At 34.7% G+C, this 15,756-nt stretch overlaps 1 protein-coding gene across 3 annotated transcripts in view; it reads left to right on the top strand.

Annotated features, from left to right (window-relative positions):
- Positions 1 to 15,756, top strand: part of RNGTT (RNA guanylyltransferase and 5'-phosphatase) — a 241,954-nt gene that overhangs the window by 10,338 nt on the left and 215,860 nt on the right. For all 3 annotated transcript variants that reach the window (XM_036024453.1, XM_028509316.2, XM_028509315.2), the window contains exons 3-5: positions 1,737 to 1,840; positions 1,929 to 2,017; positions 14,403 to 14,478. In XM_036024453.1, the coding sequence (XP_035880346.1) occupies positions 1,737 to 1,840; positions 1,929 to 2,017; positions 14,403 to 14,478 (269 nt within the window). The remainder of the gene's footprint in view (positions 1 to 1,736; positions 1,841 to 1,928; positions 2,018 to 14,402; positions 14,479 to 15,756) is intronic.

The raw sequence follows: 15,756 nt of genomic DNA, 5'->3' as shown, positions 1-15,756 counted from the left end.
TGCTGCACTCATTGCGTCATCCCTGAAAGCTTTCTGAATCATCCCAGTAGTTTCCGTAGAGGAATGTTCAAGCTTAATGCAATTTGATGCAGATTTGTTGCTCTTCTTGCTCAGTCATTTTGAATGCTATGGCCACACAGTACACATGCTCATTCAGTAGCATCTCCTGCCCCCACTGACTAGCACTGTGAAGTTGTTGCTGTTCACACATGTGTTTTCCAGTCCACTGTCCTTGGTTGCCAGGTTTGATGTAGTGCAAACTGTTCTCCTTATATCAACAATGGCTGGACTTTTTTTGGACAGACTTTGTCTTTGGGGATCAGGGCAGTTAAGTCACACAATATACTTTCTCAGTTTTCTTGGCTAAAGTATTCCTGTATATTTAGAAAATTTATTATTTTCTGCTCAGCCTACTTTACATTCACTTCCCATTTTGAGCCTGGAGACAAACAACATGGATTCTAATTCTAACTCACTAAGAAGCTGTAATGTGGTTTCTAAGTCTTTGTATTTGGCAGTATATATCCTCTGAAGGAATTAAGATTACTGCAGAAACTCTGTGAGAAGAGAAGAGAAGTAGGCTTCAGGGTGGCAAATTGCAGAAAATAGTATCAAAAATATATTTCCTTTAAGGAAAAACTCATCTGATTGATCTGTCTCATCTATATGTGAGCTAAGGACTCTGGAAAAATCAGCTGAGCACATTGTGGCAACTAGTTATATTTTAGAAGCACACATTTTGTCTTTTTTGTCATGTGTGAAATTTAAGTGTTTTTGTTATTTTTTTCGCTATGACAGTGGAGTTGACTCATTATGTAAACCAGTTTCCTTAAGGCAAATCCAACAACAAGAACTCAATAAATTCAGTAACAACAAAAGAGAGAAAAGTAACAATTTAGAAAGTACAGATTGTTTTTCTTGCCACTCTACTCAGAGAATATAGGCTTCAGAATGAGGTGGAAGATGTCTGATTAAATTTTTTCTTGACTCAGTTAAGGTGTGCATTTCTTAGCGAGCCTATCCTTCCAGGATGAGTATGGTTTTAGTTCTTAAAGGATTTTCAACCACATGGCCCCTGAACACAAGCCAACTTCGTCAGTGCTCAACAGAAGAAATAACGATTTTTGTTTCAGTGCTGGAAGAAAAACTGGCTGAGAGATGGGATTAAGTCTTTAATGAGATGCAGAAATATGGCCATGTGGTCTGTTCTTGATGGATTATTTAAGGAACTTACCAGGGAATTTTGACTGAACACAGTTTTTCCCTATATACTCACTTCAGAATTTAATTGCCTAACATGTGATGTAGTAATGGTTGCTTGGAATGCTGGGCTGATGTGTGCCTGGAGCTTGCTTGGGCTGGGGCCTATTTCAGATTCCTCGTACTGTCCCTTGCACTAGCCTCTTGTCTGATAAATCTTAGGTGGAGTGGCAGATGCCAAAAGCTATATCAGTGCTTGCTTTTTTAGGTAGACTTTTGTAATGATGAAGTGAGTCTGTTTTGCTTATGTTCTTGTTCCATCATTTGTTTGTGGATTAGCTTATTTCATTTATTGCCTGCTACATTCTAGTACCTTGAATAAGACTTGGATAAGTGATATGTTAATTGTTCATTGGCAGAGAGCATAAAACCTCCTGCAGTGTAGATGGATGAACTGGAGTGTTGCCATTTAGTCAGCTTGTTTTGGAACAAATTCAGCTGCTAGTAAATCTACACCCCCCCCTTTTTTTAATAAGGTTAAAATGGGCTTGTTGGTGGATTTGACAAATACTTCAAGGTTCTATGACAGAAACGACATAGAAAAAGAAGGAATCAAATATATAAAACTTCAGTGTAAAGGGTAAGTCATGTATTAAGATTCTTTAAGATTTGAACCTTTTGCTGAAATGTGTAATCTCTTTTCTAAAAAGATGTTTTCATACTACTAGACATGGTGAGTGCCCTACAACTGAGAATACTGAGACATTTATTCGTCTGTGTGAGCGGTTCAATGAAAGAAATCCACCTGAACTTATAGGTATGTTTGACTTGACTTTACCAGTGTTGAATAGTTTATTTTGTGTTGGGTTTTCCTGTTTTTTTTTTTTTTTTTTTTACTAATGAATTGATATGGAAGTATTTTTTTAAAGTAATCACTGACAGTTGTTTATTATAGTAATAGACTAACTTTTGCAAATGGTAACTTGTATTTTTATAGTTTTAATACTTTTCAAGATAAAGCCCCATTACTCCTCTTCAGATTACTGTTGAGAAACTCTACTTTAAACACTACATATTTAGTTTTTATAATTTTGCATTTTATACCACATGTGTTATTCTGAAACTTTTTTTCACTCTAGTATGTGAGGGATTCATGTTGATGTATGTAACTGTTATTTTTGCTCCTGTGTAATATTTCATCAGCTGAATATACTGCAGCTTATTCATTTTCCTCTTGATGGACAATCCTTTCAGCAAATATTTATTGATTGTTACTTTTTGCCAGGTATAGGTTCTTGGGATACATCAATAGAGAAAACAGAAAGAAGTCCATGCTCTTTTGGAGGTTATATTCTAGTGTGGTTTGGGAGTTGGGTGCTAGGTTGGGGGAAGGTTGACAATAAACAGTAAATATAATAAATAAGTAAATTGTCTCAAAATGACAATTACTTAAAATGACATTTGGGTTATTTTTCAGTTTTTTTTTATTGTAAATAATGTTGCTAGGAGTGATCTAGAATTTTTAAGGTTTCATTTTGAGCCTTGATTTATTGTTCTGTCTGGTATTTATATTGGCATATAGTTTGAATTGAAGATCCAGTTTAAATGTTTTCAAAATATCCAGTCATTTGTTTTGACACTGCTTATTGAATGGTTTTTCTTCTGATAGATGCCATAACTTCCTATATATACTATTGGAAACTTTTTAAAAATTTCATTTGCCTTTTAAATGTTTTGGTAACATTTTAAAACTTTTTTTGTGGTCAGTGTATTTTCTTTTGTGATTTCTTTCTAAAAACTTAAGTCATTAGTATTTTCCACATTCAGGGAATTAACTGAAGATCTATTAGGAATAGTAGGAAGGTTCAGAGGATATATTTGGACACAGATAAATAAGAAAATATCAGTAACTTTCTTGCAAATAACAATAACTAGTTAGGAAATGTAATTAGAGAGTAGTCTCATTAATTACATTATTAATAATATTGGCTAACATTTGTTGAACGTTTCTCCTTTGTTAGTCACTCTGTAACATACATTATCTCATTTTTTTCCTCACAGCAATCCTGATAGGTAGACATCATTGTCACCCCCATTTTATAAGAAACTGAGGCTTGGAAAGGTTAATTGACTGCCTCGATGTCAGTCATTAATAGTAGTAAGGGTTAGAGCTTAGATCAGATCCTAGGCAATCTGAGTTAAGAGTTCCCATGTTAAACCACCTCTCGTCTGTAACAGAGTACAAAACAAGGAAAAAAGTTATTAAGAAATGTAGGAGGTCTTTATAAAGAAAATATACTTGAGTGGTTATTATTTACTTAGCAGACATGGTGGGGAATGAATGAATGAATGAATTTTTATAGCAACTCTTTGTAGTATGTGGTGGTATCTCCATTTTATAGATAAGGAAACTGATGCTCAGATAAGTTAGGTAGTTTGCCATGGTCACACATCTTGTGTTTAAGCCAGGCTTTTAATGTAGTTTCTCACTTCAGGGTCTAAATCTCTTAATTAATTGCTACACACTTTGTAGATTGATCACATAAAACCTAGAAGAAAAATTTTCTCTATTACAAAACAACAGAAACAGAGCAAAAAGGTATGTGGCCAGTTGGGAAACATGTTTGAAGTATATGACATAAAAATAGTATTTTTATTTTTATTTATTTTTAAATTTTTATTGTATTTTTCCCGTTACCCTTCTTATACCCCTCTCCCCCCTCAGTCACCATCATGTTGTCAGTATCCATAAGTCCTTTTTCCTTTTTGCTCAATCCCTACACCCTCTAACCTCTCCCATGTCCCCTTAGCTGTCATCCTGCTCTCTATGAATCTGTCTCTATTTTGTTAGTTCAGTTTGTTCATTAGATTCCACATATGAGTGAAATCATATGGTATTTGTCTTTCTCTTACTGGCTTATTTTACTTAGCATAATGTTTTCCAGGTCCATCCATACTGTCACAAAGGGTAAACATTTCTTCTTTTTAATAGCTGAGTAGTATTCTGTCACGTAAATGTCCTATAGTCGTTTTATCCACTCATTTACTGATGGACACTCGGGCTGCTTCCATATCTTGGCGATTGTAAATAACACTGCAATGACCCATAGGGGTCCCTATATTCTTTCAAATTAGTGTTTTGGGTTTGTTCAGATATATTCCCAGAAGTGGGATCTACTTCATAGAGTATGTTGTATTACTTCCTTTCAAGTCAAATCAGGAAGCAAATGTTGTCTGGTTGCCTCACTTTTAGTGGTACTAAGATGAGTAAGGGGGTTCAGGTGGTGGCAGCTTGATTCCTCTTGTAAAGTTTTTCATCTGTCCTTTACCTAATGATTTCAGTATCTATTGATGATTGTTGCCTTGATCCATCCAGTATTTCATTAGGGATGGCAAAATGATTTTTCTGATTCTTCATTTCTTCATGTGTTAGCTGGAATTCTTTAGTAAGGAACTATTCCTTTGTTATCCTGAAATGCCGTTTGTACAGGAAAGGCAAGTCCAATGTTTGATTCCTTCTTTTATTTCTCAATTTTCAAAATAGTGAGTTGGCATCTTAGCAGTCTCTAGCAGTGACTGATTAAATTTATTTGACAATCTATATGAACTGTATATTTTTTACCTAGTTGCTGTATTTAAGTTAGTTGCAGTCAATATTTATTCTTATGTCCAAATGGCTTCATCCTAGGGCAGGGGAGCCCCTTCAGGTTGGTTTCTGTGTCCCTTTGATGTCACCCCATCAGTCTTTGAAAATGTTTTTCTTGTTTTTGGCACAAGATGTTTCCCAGATGGGGACTCAGTTATTTCTCTAAGGGTCCTGGTTTCTGAGTTCCTTTTAGTGGAAAATAGTATTTAGACATATTAACGTTTTTGCAGTTAAACATACAAATATTCACACTAAGTGGGAAAAACAGACTATAAATAATGTCATATCAGTTCAGGTCATGTTTTGTCCCCTCCTGATTTACCAAAAGTCTTAATTTTTTAGAGCTGTTTTGAAATTTTAATTACAAGTGAGAGATTATACAGTTATAATACATTTGTTTGCATGTACAGGAATACTGTTTAGAAACAGAATTTTGTGGACTGGAGAAATTAAAAAAATCTGTTTTCTGTTGAAAGGGAAACATCTGATTTCTTGGTAAACGGTAGACTATGCATAATAGGTACATGGTTTAACTAATGCTTTTAATTACTTTATGTGTTTCTAGTTATAAATACATGTGAAAGCTTTGTGAATAGTTTCATGAGTAGCACACACTTACATTTCTAAAAAACATCTTTTGATTAAATAAAAATATTTACTATAACTTGGCACATTAGAAGTTCTTAATAATTATTAGTTTCCTTTTCAAGTTCTCATTTTGTTGCTCATTTAGACCATGTCTCAGCATCAGCACTATTGACATTTTTGTACTGGACAGTTACTTACTGTGATGGACTCTCCGGTGTGTTGTAGGATGTTTAACATAATCCCTGACCTCTACCCCCTAGTTGCTAGTTGTGACAATTGAAAATGTCTCTTGACATTGTTACATGTTCTTGGGTGAGGTGGAGGGTTGGGGGCAAAAGTGCCTGAGTGGAAAACCACTGAGTTAGACTGATCTGATAAGTTTTTTCATATAATTTATCTGATTTGAAATAGAAAGGAAATTGTGTATATTGAGATCAAGCTTAATTTAAAGATATGTTGCCGCTAGTCCTTCATAATATAGTCACCTTCTTCTAATTTAAACCTATATATCCAATATACATATTTCTAGAGTTATAATTCATCTTTTTTTCCTTTTCTTGGGGAGATTTTTTTTTCCTGATTTGATTTTAAAAGGACTGTAGTTTTCTCTTAATATGTATATTAGTGTTAGAAGTTTTTGAAATGCTCTATGAATTTATTTTGTTATTCTTAGCTTACCTAGAAAATGAAGACAAATTTGAATAAGAAGCTGACTTGAAATAGTTAATAGTGAGCTAATCTTTGGTTATAAACTATGCTTTATTTGCCACTAGATGGACCTATTCTCATAATGAGCTGAGGAAAACGGAAATCTTTTTAACATTCAAGACATATCAGACTAAGTTTGTAGTATACTTAATAAATGGAATATTTTTTTACATTCAATCTATAATATTTCTTTTTTTGGAGTAGCGATTTGTCAGTAAGATAAAAACTTTATGTATTTTCATAACAAAAAATACTGAAAGAGGGCCCTGGCTGGGTAGCTCAGTTGGTTAGAGCACCCTTTCAACATGCCAAGATTGTGGGTTCAATCACCAGTCGGCACACACAAGAATCAACCAGTGAATGCATAAACAAGTAGAACAACAAGTCAACAAATCTCTCTCTCTCCCCCTCCTCCTCTTCCCCCTCTCCCTTTTCCTTTTCTCTCCCTAAAATCAATTAAAAAAAAGAGTATTACAATTGTACTTTCTTAAATTATGTATTGTCATGTGCCTTTATCACTTAATTGGCAATTGTTCTTACATTTCCTATTCATCAAAATATTTGATCTTCATACAGTAAAAATTAGATGCAAAAACAGTAGTGGTTTAGGGGAGAAACAGCTAAAATTAGAGTATTGTATAAGTTGGTCTGAAATATAAGGTAGAGAGGAAATCTACATGTTGGTTTAAAATGCATGTTGAATAAAAAAGTATGTTTACAGCAAATGTTTTTGTGTAACTTTCAAAAGTCTTTTTTTCCAAAGCAATGGAGAATGATAGAATTTATAGAATTTCATTATTAAAGCCATTTACTTCTAAGAGGGGTCTTTAACTTTTCAGGGCTGACCTCTTTATTTTTTATTTCTTCCCTTCAGAAACTTCATTTCAGTTATACTGTATTCTTGTTCTTTATTCTTGTTAACCTCTGTGATTTAACTAGGTCCTTCTCAGCCTGTAAACATATCTAAATCTCTTAAATAAAATATTACCACTTCTGCAAAAAGCAAAGCAAACCAAACAAATAAAAACAACCCCCCCCCCCAAACCACATCTCCTTTTTTGTTTTATATTTTCCCTTCTCCTTCCCAGCTGACTTTTTGAAAGATTGAAACTTGAATTTATTTATTCTCATTCGCTTTCTTGCAATCTGGAGTCTTCCTTCTGTACTCTCAAATCAAATCACGACTTTCATTTTTTTTTTTTAAAGACCAGCTGAACAGAAGTCTTTTTTAAAAAAAGATTTTATTTATTTATTTTTTAGAGAGGGAAGGGAGGGAGAGAGAGAGAGAGAGAGAGGGAGAGAGAGAGAGAGAGGGAGAGAAACATCAATGTGTGGTTGCTGGGGGTCATGGCCTGCAACCCAGGCATATACCCTGACTGGGAATTGAACCTGCGATGCTTTGGTTCGCAGCCCGCGCTCAATCCACTGAGCTATGCCAGCCAGGGCTATGACTTTCATTTTTAATCATTATGTGACATTTAAACGATCAAACACTAATGTCTTGAAACTTCCTTTTTTTAAAAAAATATTTATTTATTTATTTTTAGAGAAAGGGGGAGGGAGGGAGAGAAACATTTATGTGAAAGAGAAACATCAGTTGGTTGCCTCTTGCACACACCCTGACCAGGGACTGAACTTGCCACCTAGGCATATTCCCTGACTGGGAGTAGAACTGGCAACCTTTTCCTTCGTGGAAAGATGCCCAACAAACTGATCCACACCAGTCAGGGTGAAACTTTCTCTTTCTGTTTTTTTTTTTGACCCCCATAGCAGTTCATTTTTAGTCTTTGTTAAATGATCATGTTCCCACCCACCTTCCTCTTAATTCTTGAATGGTTGGTTTTCCTTGTATTTCATCCTTCATTTTTTTCTTGTATTTTACATACCCTTTCTCAGTGATATTATCCACACCATAGACCTCTTCCATAGTTGACTATATATTGATTATTCTTGAATCTGCAACTCCAGCCAGACCTCTCTGGGAAGGTCTTTGCTATTACTTACAAATCCTTCCAAGTCCCTAAGAACCTTAAACTCAGCATGTCCAGCTGTACTTATTCATTGCTTTGGCTGTAAGATGATATAAACTCCTGTACTTCGTAACCTAGTAAATGGTACCACTGTCCAATTAATCACTCAAATCAGAAGACAAAGACTCCTTTTAAATCTTTTCTCTCAATATTTATTGTCATACACCCCGCAGATTGCAGATTCTATCTTAAATGTCTCTACAGTCTGCCTTTCCTCCTATCCCCATCACCATGACCTTTGTAACTCACACTTGTGTCTCACACATAAATTAATGAACTGGCTTCCTTACTGGTTTTCTTGCTTCATTGTTGCTTCCTGTATATGGTCTGTTGAGCTGCCATTGGAGCAAATTGTCTGAAACCTGATAATTTTATTGTCATGCTTAAAATTCTTTAATATCTCCCCATTGCCTTTATAATTTCTTTAGTGTGGTGCACAAGTATCTTCAGGATTTTGACCCTCTCGTTGTCTCCACCTGCCCTTGGCATTACTTTCTTAATCATATTCCATGCTTTAGCTATTCTGATTCATTTGCAGTTTGCTGTATGTACTATTTTGATTCATAAATTTACATTTGTACAAGTTGCTCCCACTGTCTGCAGTTCCTTTGTATTGTCGTTTATTGAGCATTGTTCACTGACTAAGGTTTTTGTTCTAAATATTAATGATCATTTTATTTATTATGCATGTAGAAATAGGTGATTTGGTTCAGTTGATACTGGTTTTATGATACTGGTTTTCAGTATTTTTTTAAGTAGCAAAAACTGTTTTGGGAAGAAAATTTATCCTATCACAGAAATGAGATGAAAATGATATTTTATTGGTATACTTTTAAAAATGTGTCAAATTTATAGCGTTATAAAGTCAATTTTTGAAAACAAAGCCATGTAGATGAATGTTAACATTTGGAATATGTTTTTTATTTTTATTTTATTTTATTTTTATTTTATTTATTTATTTTTAGAGAGGGAAGGGAGGGAGGGAGGGAGAGGGAGAGAGAGAGAAACATCAATGTGCGGTTGCTGGGGGTTATGGCCTGCAACCCAGGAATGTACCCTGGCTGGGAATCGAACCTGCGACACTTTGGTTCACAGCCCGCGCTCAATCCACTGAGCTACGCCAGCCAGGGCTTGGAATATGTTTTTAAAGCCGATTGCAGACTTGTACTATCATCTCACTTTAACATCTAATTTTAAAAAAAGCATTATAGAGGCACAATTTACATATATAGTAAACTGCATTCATTTGAGGTGTACAGTTTGATGAGTTTTTACAGACACCTATATAGCCACAATCAAGATTCAGAGCATTTGCATCTTTTGTCCTTTGTGTCCATCCTTTCTTCAGCCCTTACTTGTAAATTAAGCAATCACTTTCTACGCTGTCACTATAGATTAGTTTGCATTTTCTAGAATTTTAAAAATGAAACATATTTGACATACAACTATAATTTAAAGTGTACAGTATGTTGCCCTGGCTGATGTTGCTCAGTGGATTGAGTGCTGGCCTGAGAACCAAAGGGTGTCCAGTTCGATTCCCAGTCAGGGTGCATGCTTGGGTTGTGGGCCAGGTCCCCATTGGGGGGGCACACAGGAGGCAACCACACACTGATGTTTCTTTCCCTCTCTTTCTCTCTCTCTCTTTCTCTCTTCTTTCCCCTCTGTCTCAAAATAAATAATTAAAATCTTTAATGTGTACAATATATTCTTTTTATTTGTACATTGTAATATGATTGCCGTTATAGTGATAATTAGTGCCTCTGTCATGGAATGTAATTATTTTTCTTTTTAGTGGTTGGAATAATTAAGTTCTCATTTCTTAGTGAGTTTGAGGATTATAATAAAATGTTGTTTATATTCACTATACTGTGCATTACATTTCTAGGTCTTATTTTGCCAATTTGTATCCTTAAACATCTGTTTCATACCACACCTTGCATCCCCTGGTAACTACGATTTTACTCTTTTTTATGAATTTGGTTTTTTTTTTTGGATTTCACATATATGTGATTATCATACCTTACTTGTCTTTTGCTGTTTGATTTATCTTCTTTGCATAATGAAGTCAAGGTCCATTTATATTGTTTCAAATGGCAGGATGCCCACATCTTCCTTATCTGTTCATCTGTTGATGGCCACTTCCCATATCTTGGCTACTGTAAATAATGCTGTAGTAAACATAGGATTTTATATATCTCTTTGATATCCCATTTTTATTTTCTTTGGTTATATACCCAGAAGTGGAATTGCTGGATTGTATGGCAGACCTCTTTTTAGTTTTTAGAGGAACCTTCATGTTTTCTGTGGTGGTTAAACCAATTTACATTTTTACCAGCAGTGTACAAGGGTTTCCTTTTCTCTGCATTCTGTCAGCACTTTTATCTTCCTGATGACAGCCATTCCAACAGTTGTGAAATGATACCTCATGTGGTTTCGGTTTGCATTTCCCTGATGATTAGTGATATTAGACATCTTTTAATATATGTGTTGGCCATTCATATGTCTTTGGAAAAATGTCTATTCACATACTCTTTTTTTAATTTGATTTTTTTAAATTAAATCAACTATGATTTAAATTTAAGTTAAATTTAAATCATAGTTTAAAGAACTATGAGTTCTTTATATATTTTGGATACTAGCCCTTTATATGATAAATGGCTTGCAAAAATTTTCATCCATTTCGTAGGTGGCTTTTTAATTTTAATTGTTTGTCTTGCTAGGCAGAAGCTTTAAATGCTGCAGTGTAATGGAGTCCCATTTGTTGATTTTTGCTTTGGTCGTTTGTACTTTTGTTCTGAAATCCAAAAAAATTATTGTGCTTTTGGGGTGAAATCTAAAAAATTAGTGTTGAGTAGCTTCTTCCCTACATTTTTTTCTTTTTTTTAAAAATCCTAACCAGACAACATTTTTCCATTGGTTTTTAGAGGGAGAGGGAGAGAAACAGAGAGAGAGAGAGAAACATTGATGTGAGGGAGAAACATCAATGGGCTGCCTTCTCATATGGGTCCCAATTGGAGGTTGAAACCACTGCATGGGTAGGTGTCCTGACTGGGAATTGAACCTGTGACCCTTTGGTCTATGGGACCAATGGAGCCACACTGGTCAGGGCCCTTATATTTTTCTTTAGAGGTTTTATGTTGTTGATCTATGTTTAAGTCTTTGATCCATTTCGAATTAATTTTTGTCAGTGCTGTAAGATAGTAGTCAAGGTTCATTGTTCTGCATATGTTTATCTAGCGCCATTTGTTAAAGAGACTACCCTTTCCCCCATGGATTGTTCTTGGCTTCCTCTTTGAATATTAGTTGACTATATATGCAGGGGTTTAATTCTTGGCTCTCTATTCTGTTCCATTGGTCTATATGTCAATTTTTATGCCAGTATACTGTTTTTATTACTGTAGCTCTGTAGTATAGTTTGAAATCAGGATATGTGATACCTCCCATTTTGTTCATTTTCCTCAAGATTGCTTAGGTGATTCAGGGCCTTCTATGGTCCTATACAAATTTTTGCATTTTATAGAATTTTATATAAATTAGATTTTATATATGTACTTTTTTTTGGCTTTTTATGCTTACAAAACAGCATAATGGTTTTGAAGTCATCTTCATTGCATTTATTAGTAATTTGTTTCATTTTATGGACAAGTACTATGTAGTGCATAGGTAATATAACATGTTTATCCCTTCATGTGATGATTGACATTTGGGATGCTTGCAGTTTTTTGCGATTATGAATAAAATTGCTATGGACATTTGTCTTTGTGTCACTGTGGACATTTTGGCCTTTTTTTTTAAGTCCCCGTGTGAGGATATGTTTTCATTGAATTTTTAGAGACGAAGGAAGTTGGTGGGGAGAGAGGAATGTTGATGTGAGGGAGAAACATTGATTAGTTGCCTTCTACATGTGCCCCCACTGGGATCAAACCTGCATCTTAGGTATGTGCCCTGACTGGGAATCGAACGTGCAACCTTTTGGTGTACTGGTCGATACTCCAGCTAACTGAGCCACCTGGCAAGGGCTGTGGACATTCGTCTTTATGTAAGTCTTTGAAGCATATATGTTTGTATTTTTCTTGGGTAAATAACTAGGATTAGAATGTCTGGGTCATTTGATATAGGCGTATGCTTAACTTTTTTCGGAACTTCCCAACTGTTTTCTAAAGTGATCATGCCATTTACATTTCTGCCAGCAGTGTAGCAGGGTTCCAGTTCCTCTACACTGTCGTCTACATTTGGCATGGTCAGTCTTTTTGATTTTAGTTGTTCTAATTTTGTGCATAGTGGAATCTCATTGTGGTTTTAATTGGTGTTTTCCAGATAATTAATGATGTTGATCATCTTTTTATGTGTTTCTTGACTTGTTCGCGTATGTTTTTTTGCAAGGTGTCTATTCAAATCTTTTGCCCAGTTTTTAGAAAATTGGGTTTTTGTCTCACTGAGTTCTCAGAGTTCTTTATCTATTCTGGATACAAATTCTTTGTCAGATATATATGTTACAGATTTTTTTCAGTGACTGATGTTTTCATTTTCTTAACACCGTCCTTTTTTTCCCTTTTATTGAAGCTATTGGGGTGACCCCGGTGAACAAAATCATACTGGTTTCAGGTGCACAGTTCCACAACACATCATTCGTACAGTACACTGTGTTGTGTTTTCACTCCCTTAAGTCAAGTCTCTGTCCATCACCATTTATCTCTCCACCACCTCCCCCACCTCCCTGCTGACAATCTCTGCTCTTTGTGACATCTTTCAAAGAACAAAACATAATATTTTAAAGTAGTCCAGTTTGTCAATATTTGTTTTTTTTTCATGTTTTGTCTAAGAAATCTTTTCCTACACTAAGGTTGCAAAGATTTTTTCCTGTATTTTCTTCTAGAAGTAAATTTTTAAAATTATTTTTTAAATCTTCACCTGAGGACATGCTTATTTATTTTAGAGAGAAGTGAAGGGAAGGAGAGAAGGAGGGAAACATCGATTGGTTGCTTCTCATACTCACATCAACCAGGGACCAAACCTGCAAACTAGACAAGTGTCCTGAGCTAGGATTTGAAACTGAAACCTTTTGGTTTACCCAAGGACTCTCCAGCCAACTGAGCCACGTGGACCAGGGCTATAATTTTAATCCTTAGTTTATTTCTTGTTTGATTTTAGTTATATTCTGTCAGGCTGCTTTATATACACAGAGTAGTTTGTAAAAGGTAACATTATAAAGAAAGACAGCCTGGCTGGGTAACTCAGTTGGTTAGAATGTTGTCCCTGATACACCAAGGTTGTGGGTTTGATCCCTGGTCAGAACACATACAACAACCAACCAATAAATGCATAAATAAGTGGAATGACAAATCAGTGTTTCTCTCTCCCGCCCCTGTGCTGTCTTCTCTCCACCCCATCCTCTCTCACTAAAAGTAAAAAATAAAAAATAAAATAAAAAAAGAAAGAATAGTCTTGAATGTTTCTACTATTAAACAGAGATAGCAGGAAAGCCTTCGTTTTGAGGTCTGCAGGAGAGTGAGTTAACTTGGCAGTAATGTTATATTGATAATGTCCATCAAGCTGTTGTTATTTCTTTTTCAAATAGTCAAAATGACTTAAATGCGATTATTTTTAGAATTTTTGAGACTCATTTGCAGCTTCAGAATATAGAGGCAGGACCACACTGTTCTCAAATATGTCCTGAAAAAAGGTTTAAGAGAAATAAAATTTTTTTTCCTCAGGTTTTTCTTCTAAAAGCTTTTTTTTTTAAAATAGAGTATAAGGCAATGTAAAGATATAGTCAGTTGGTTTCTAGAGAACTTCAGAGTAGTTTTATTTTTATTGTTCTCTGTTTCCATCAGTTAGTCAGTTATTTTTGGCATCTAGTTGGTGTGTGTGTGTGCCCATCTTTAGGATTGTGTGTTTGATGGAAATATCTCTTCACTTAAAATGCTTGAAATCTTTTAGTTGTAAGTGAAATCTTTAGATTCTAGAGACAATTTGTAACTAATAAATATATATTAGAATAAATCAGTATATATTGCATTTAAACTTCTAGCTAGTGCTACAAATTAGATTCTAAGCAACTTAAACTGACAAGTCACTAATAGTTGTAAGGAAGGGCTGAGTTTTTAAAAATGCAGTTATTTTTATAAAATGATTGAAATGTTTTGATGCCACATTGGAATTTTAGAGAAAGATGTGGCTTCCAAAGTGATTTATTAATTTTAAAATAATAATGCTACTTAATTTTCTAGGTGTTCATTGTACCCATGGTTTCAATCGCACCGGTTTCCTCATATGTGCCTTTCTGGTGGAGAAAATGGACTGGAGGTATTTCTTTCTTGTTATGATGGAAGAAGACATATTTAGTAATTGATAAAAGAAATTTTATTGATTTTTTTTTTAGTTTTAGCACTTTATATTGCCAAATTTTTGGTTAAGTCATGATTAATATAATTTGAGTATGTCTTCATTTTAGATTTGGTTAATCTTAGGCTACCCTTCATTACCTAGTGTTATTGGACTAGGTAGCACTTTGAGTGCTTATGATTTCATATACTATGCATTTTCTTTTCCAGATGTTTTTCACTTACTAGAGACAAGTTCTCCCAAAATTTTGTGTTTGTATTCACCTTTGGAAGTTACTGTTGTTGTTCTTTTCATGTTTAACAGTATCTTTTTATAGCTGTTAAGTACTAGGAAAGACTTATAATGCTATATGGAAAAGTTTTTTGAGGGGACAGAGTTACTTTATTTAAACCAGTCAGAGAGTTTTTATTGAGCACCCCTTGTTAGTGAAGTACCTTTTTAGTCCTGAGACATTAGGACTTTAGTTACTAAAAAATTCCTGAGACAAGGGGTTATCACTAATTGAATTTTCTCATTATTTTGTTTATGAAGCCTTTTTACACAGTAGGTCCTTCTCAAATACAATTAGCTGAGGTACACATCTGATTGTATATTTTATTTCCCTGTTTATGCATCTTCAGTGGTTTTCTTCTGCATGCACTCCTAGCACAGTGTTTCTGGCCTCTGACGCTGGACACCAGTGATTTTCAACCCTTTTCATCATGGCACATATAAATTAATGACTAAAGTTCTTTGGCACACCAAAATATATGTTCTGCTTTTTGCTGATCTGACAAAAAAATAGGTATAATTTTGATTCATTCACATCGGATGGTTATTGTGTTGGCTGTTGTCATTTTTTAATTTGACGATCTAAGGGAAAAGACATCAGTGTCCTAGGCTAAATAGTCAAATATTACATATTTTAAAAATTCTTGTGGCACACCAGTGTGCCTCAGCATACTGGTTGAAAATCACTGCTCTACACAATCACTCCAGAGTCCTGTGTCAGATTCAGCTATGGTTAGCCTTTCTCTGAGGACCTATGCTTGTATTTGCCTGGGTTTCTTGAAAGTTCCTGAAAAACCAGCGTGCTTTTTCCTTTCATTCATTCTGCTATTCATATTTCTTTGCTGCTTTTCCTCAGATTCAGCCTTTAAAGCTTTATTTAAATTCTTCACATAACTACCCAGGTCTCTTCTTCACACATTAAAATTTACTTCTGGAGTTTAGGAATTATCATTGTACCTTATGTTAAAA

Source organism: Phyllostomus discolor, chromosome 4 (genome assembly GCF_004126475.2).
Source record: "Phyllostomus discolor isolate MPI-MPIP mPhyDis1 chromosome 4, mPhyDis1.pri.v3, whole genome shotgun sequence".
Lineage (NCBI taxonomy): Eukaryota > Metazoa > Chordata > Mammalia > Chiroptera > Phyllostomidae > Phyllostomus > Phyllostomus discolor.
This window is presented reverse-complemented; position numbering and strand designations above follow the sequence as displayed.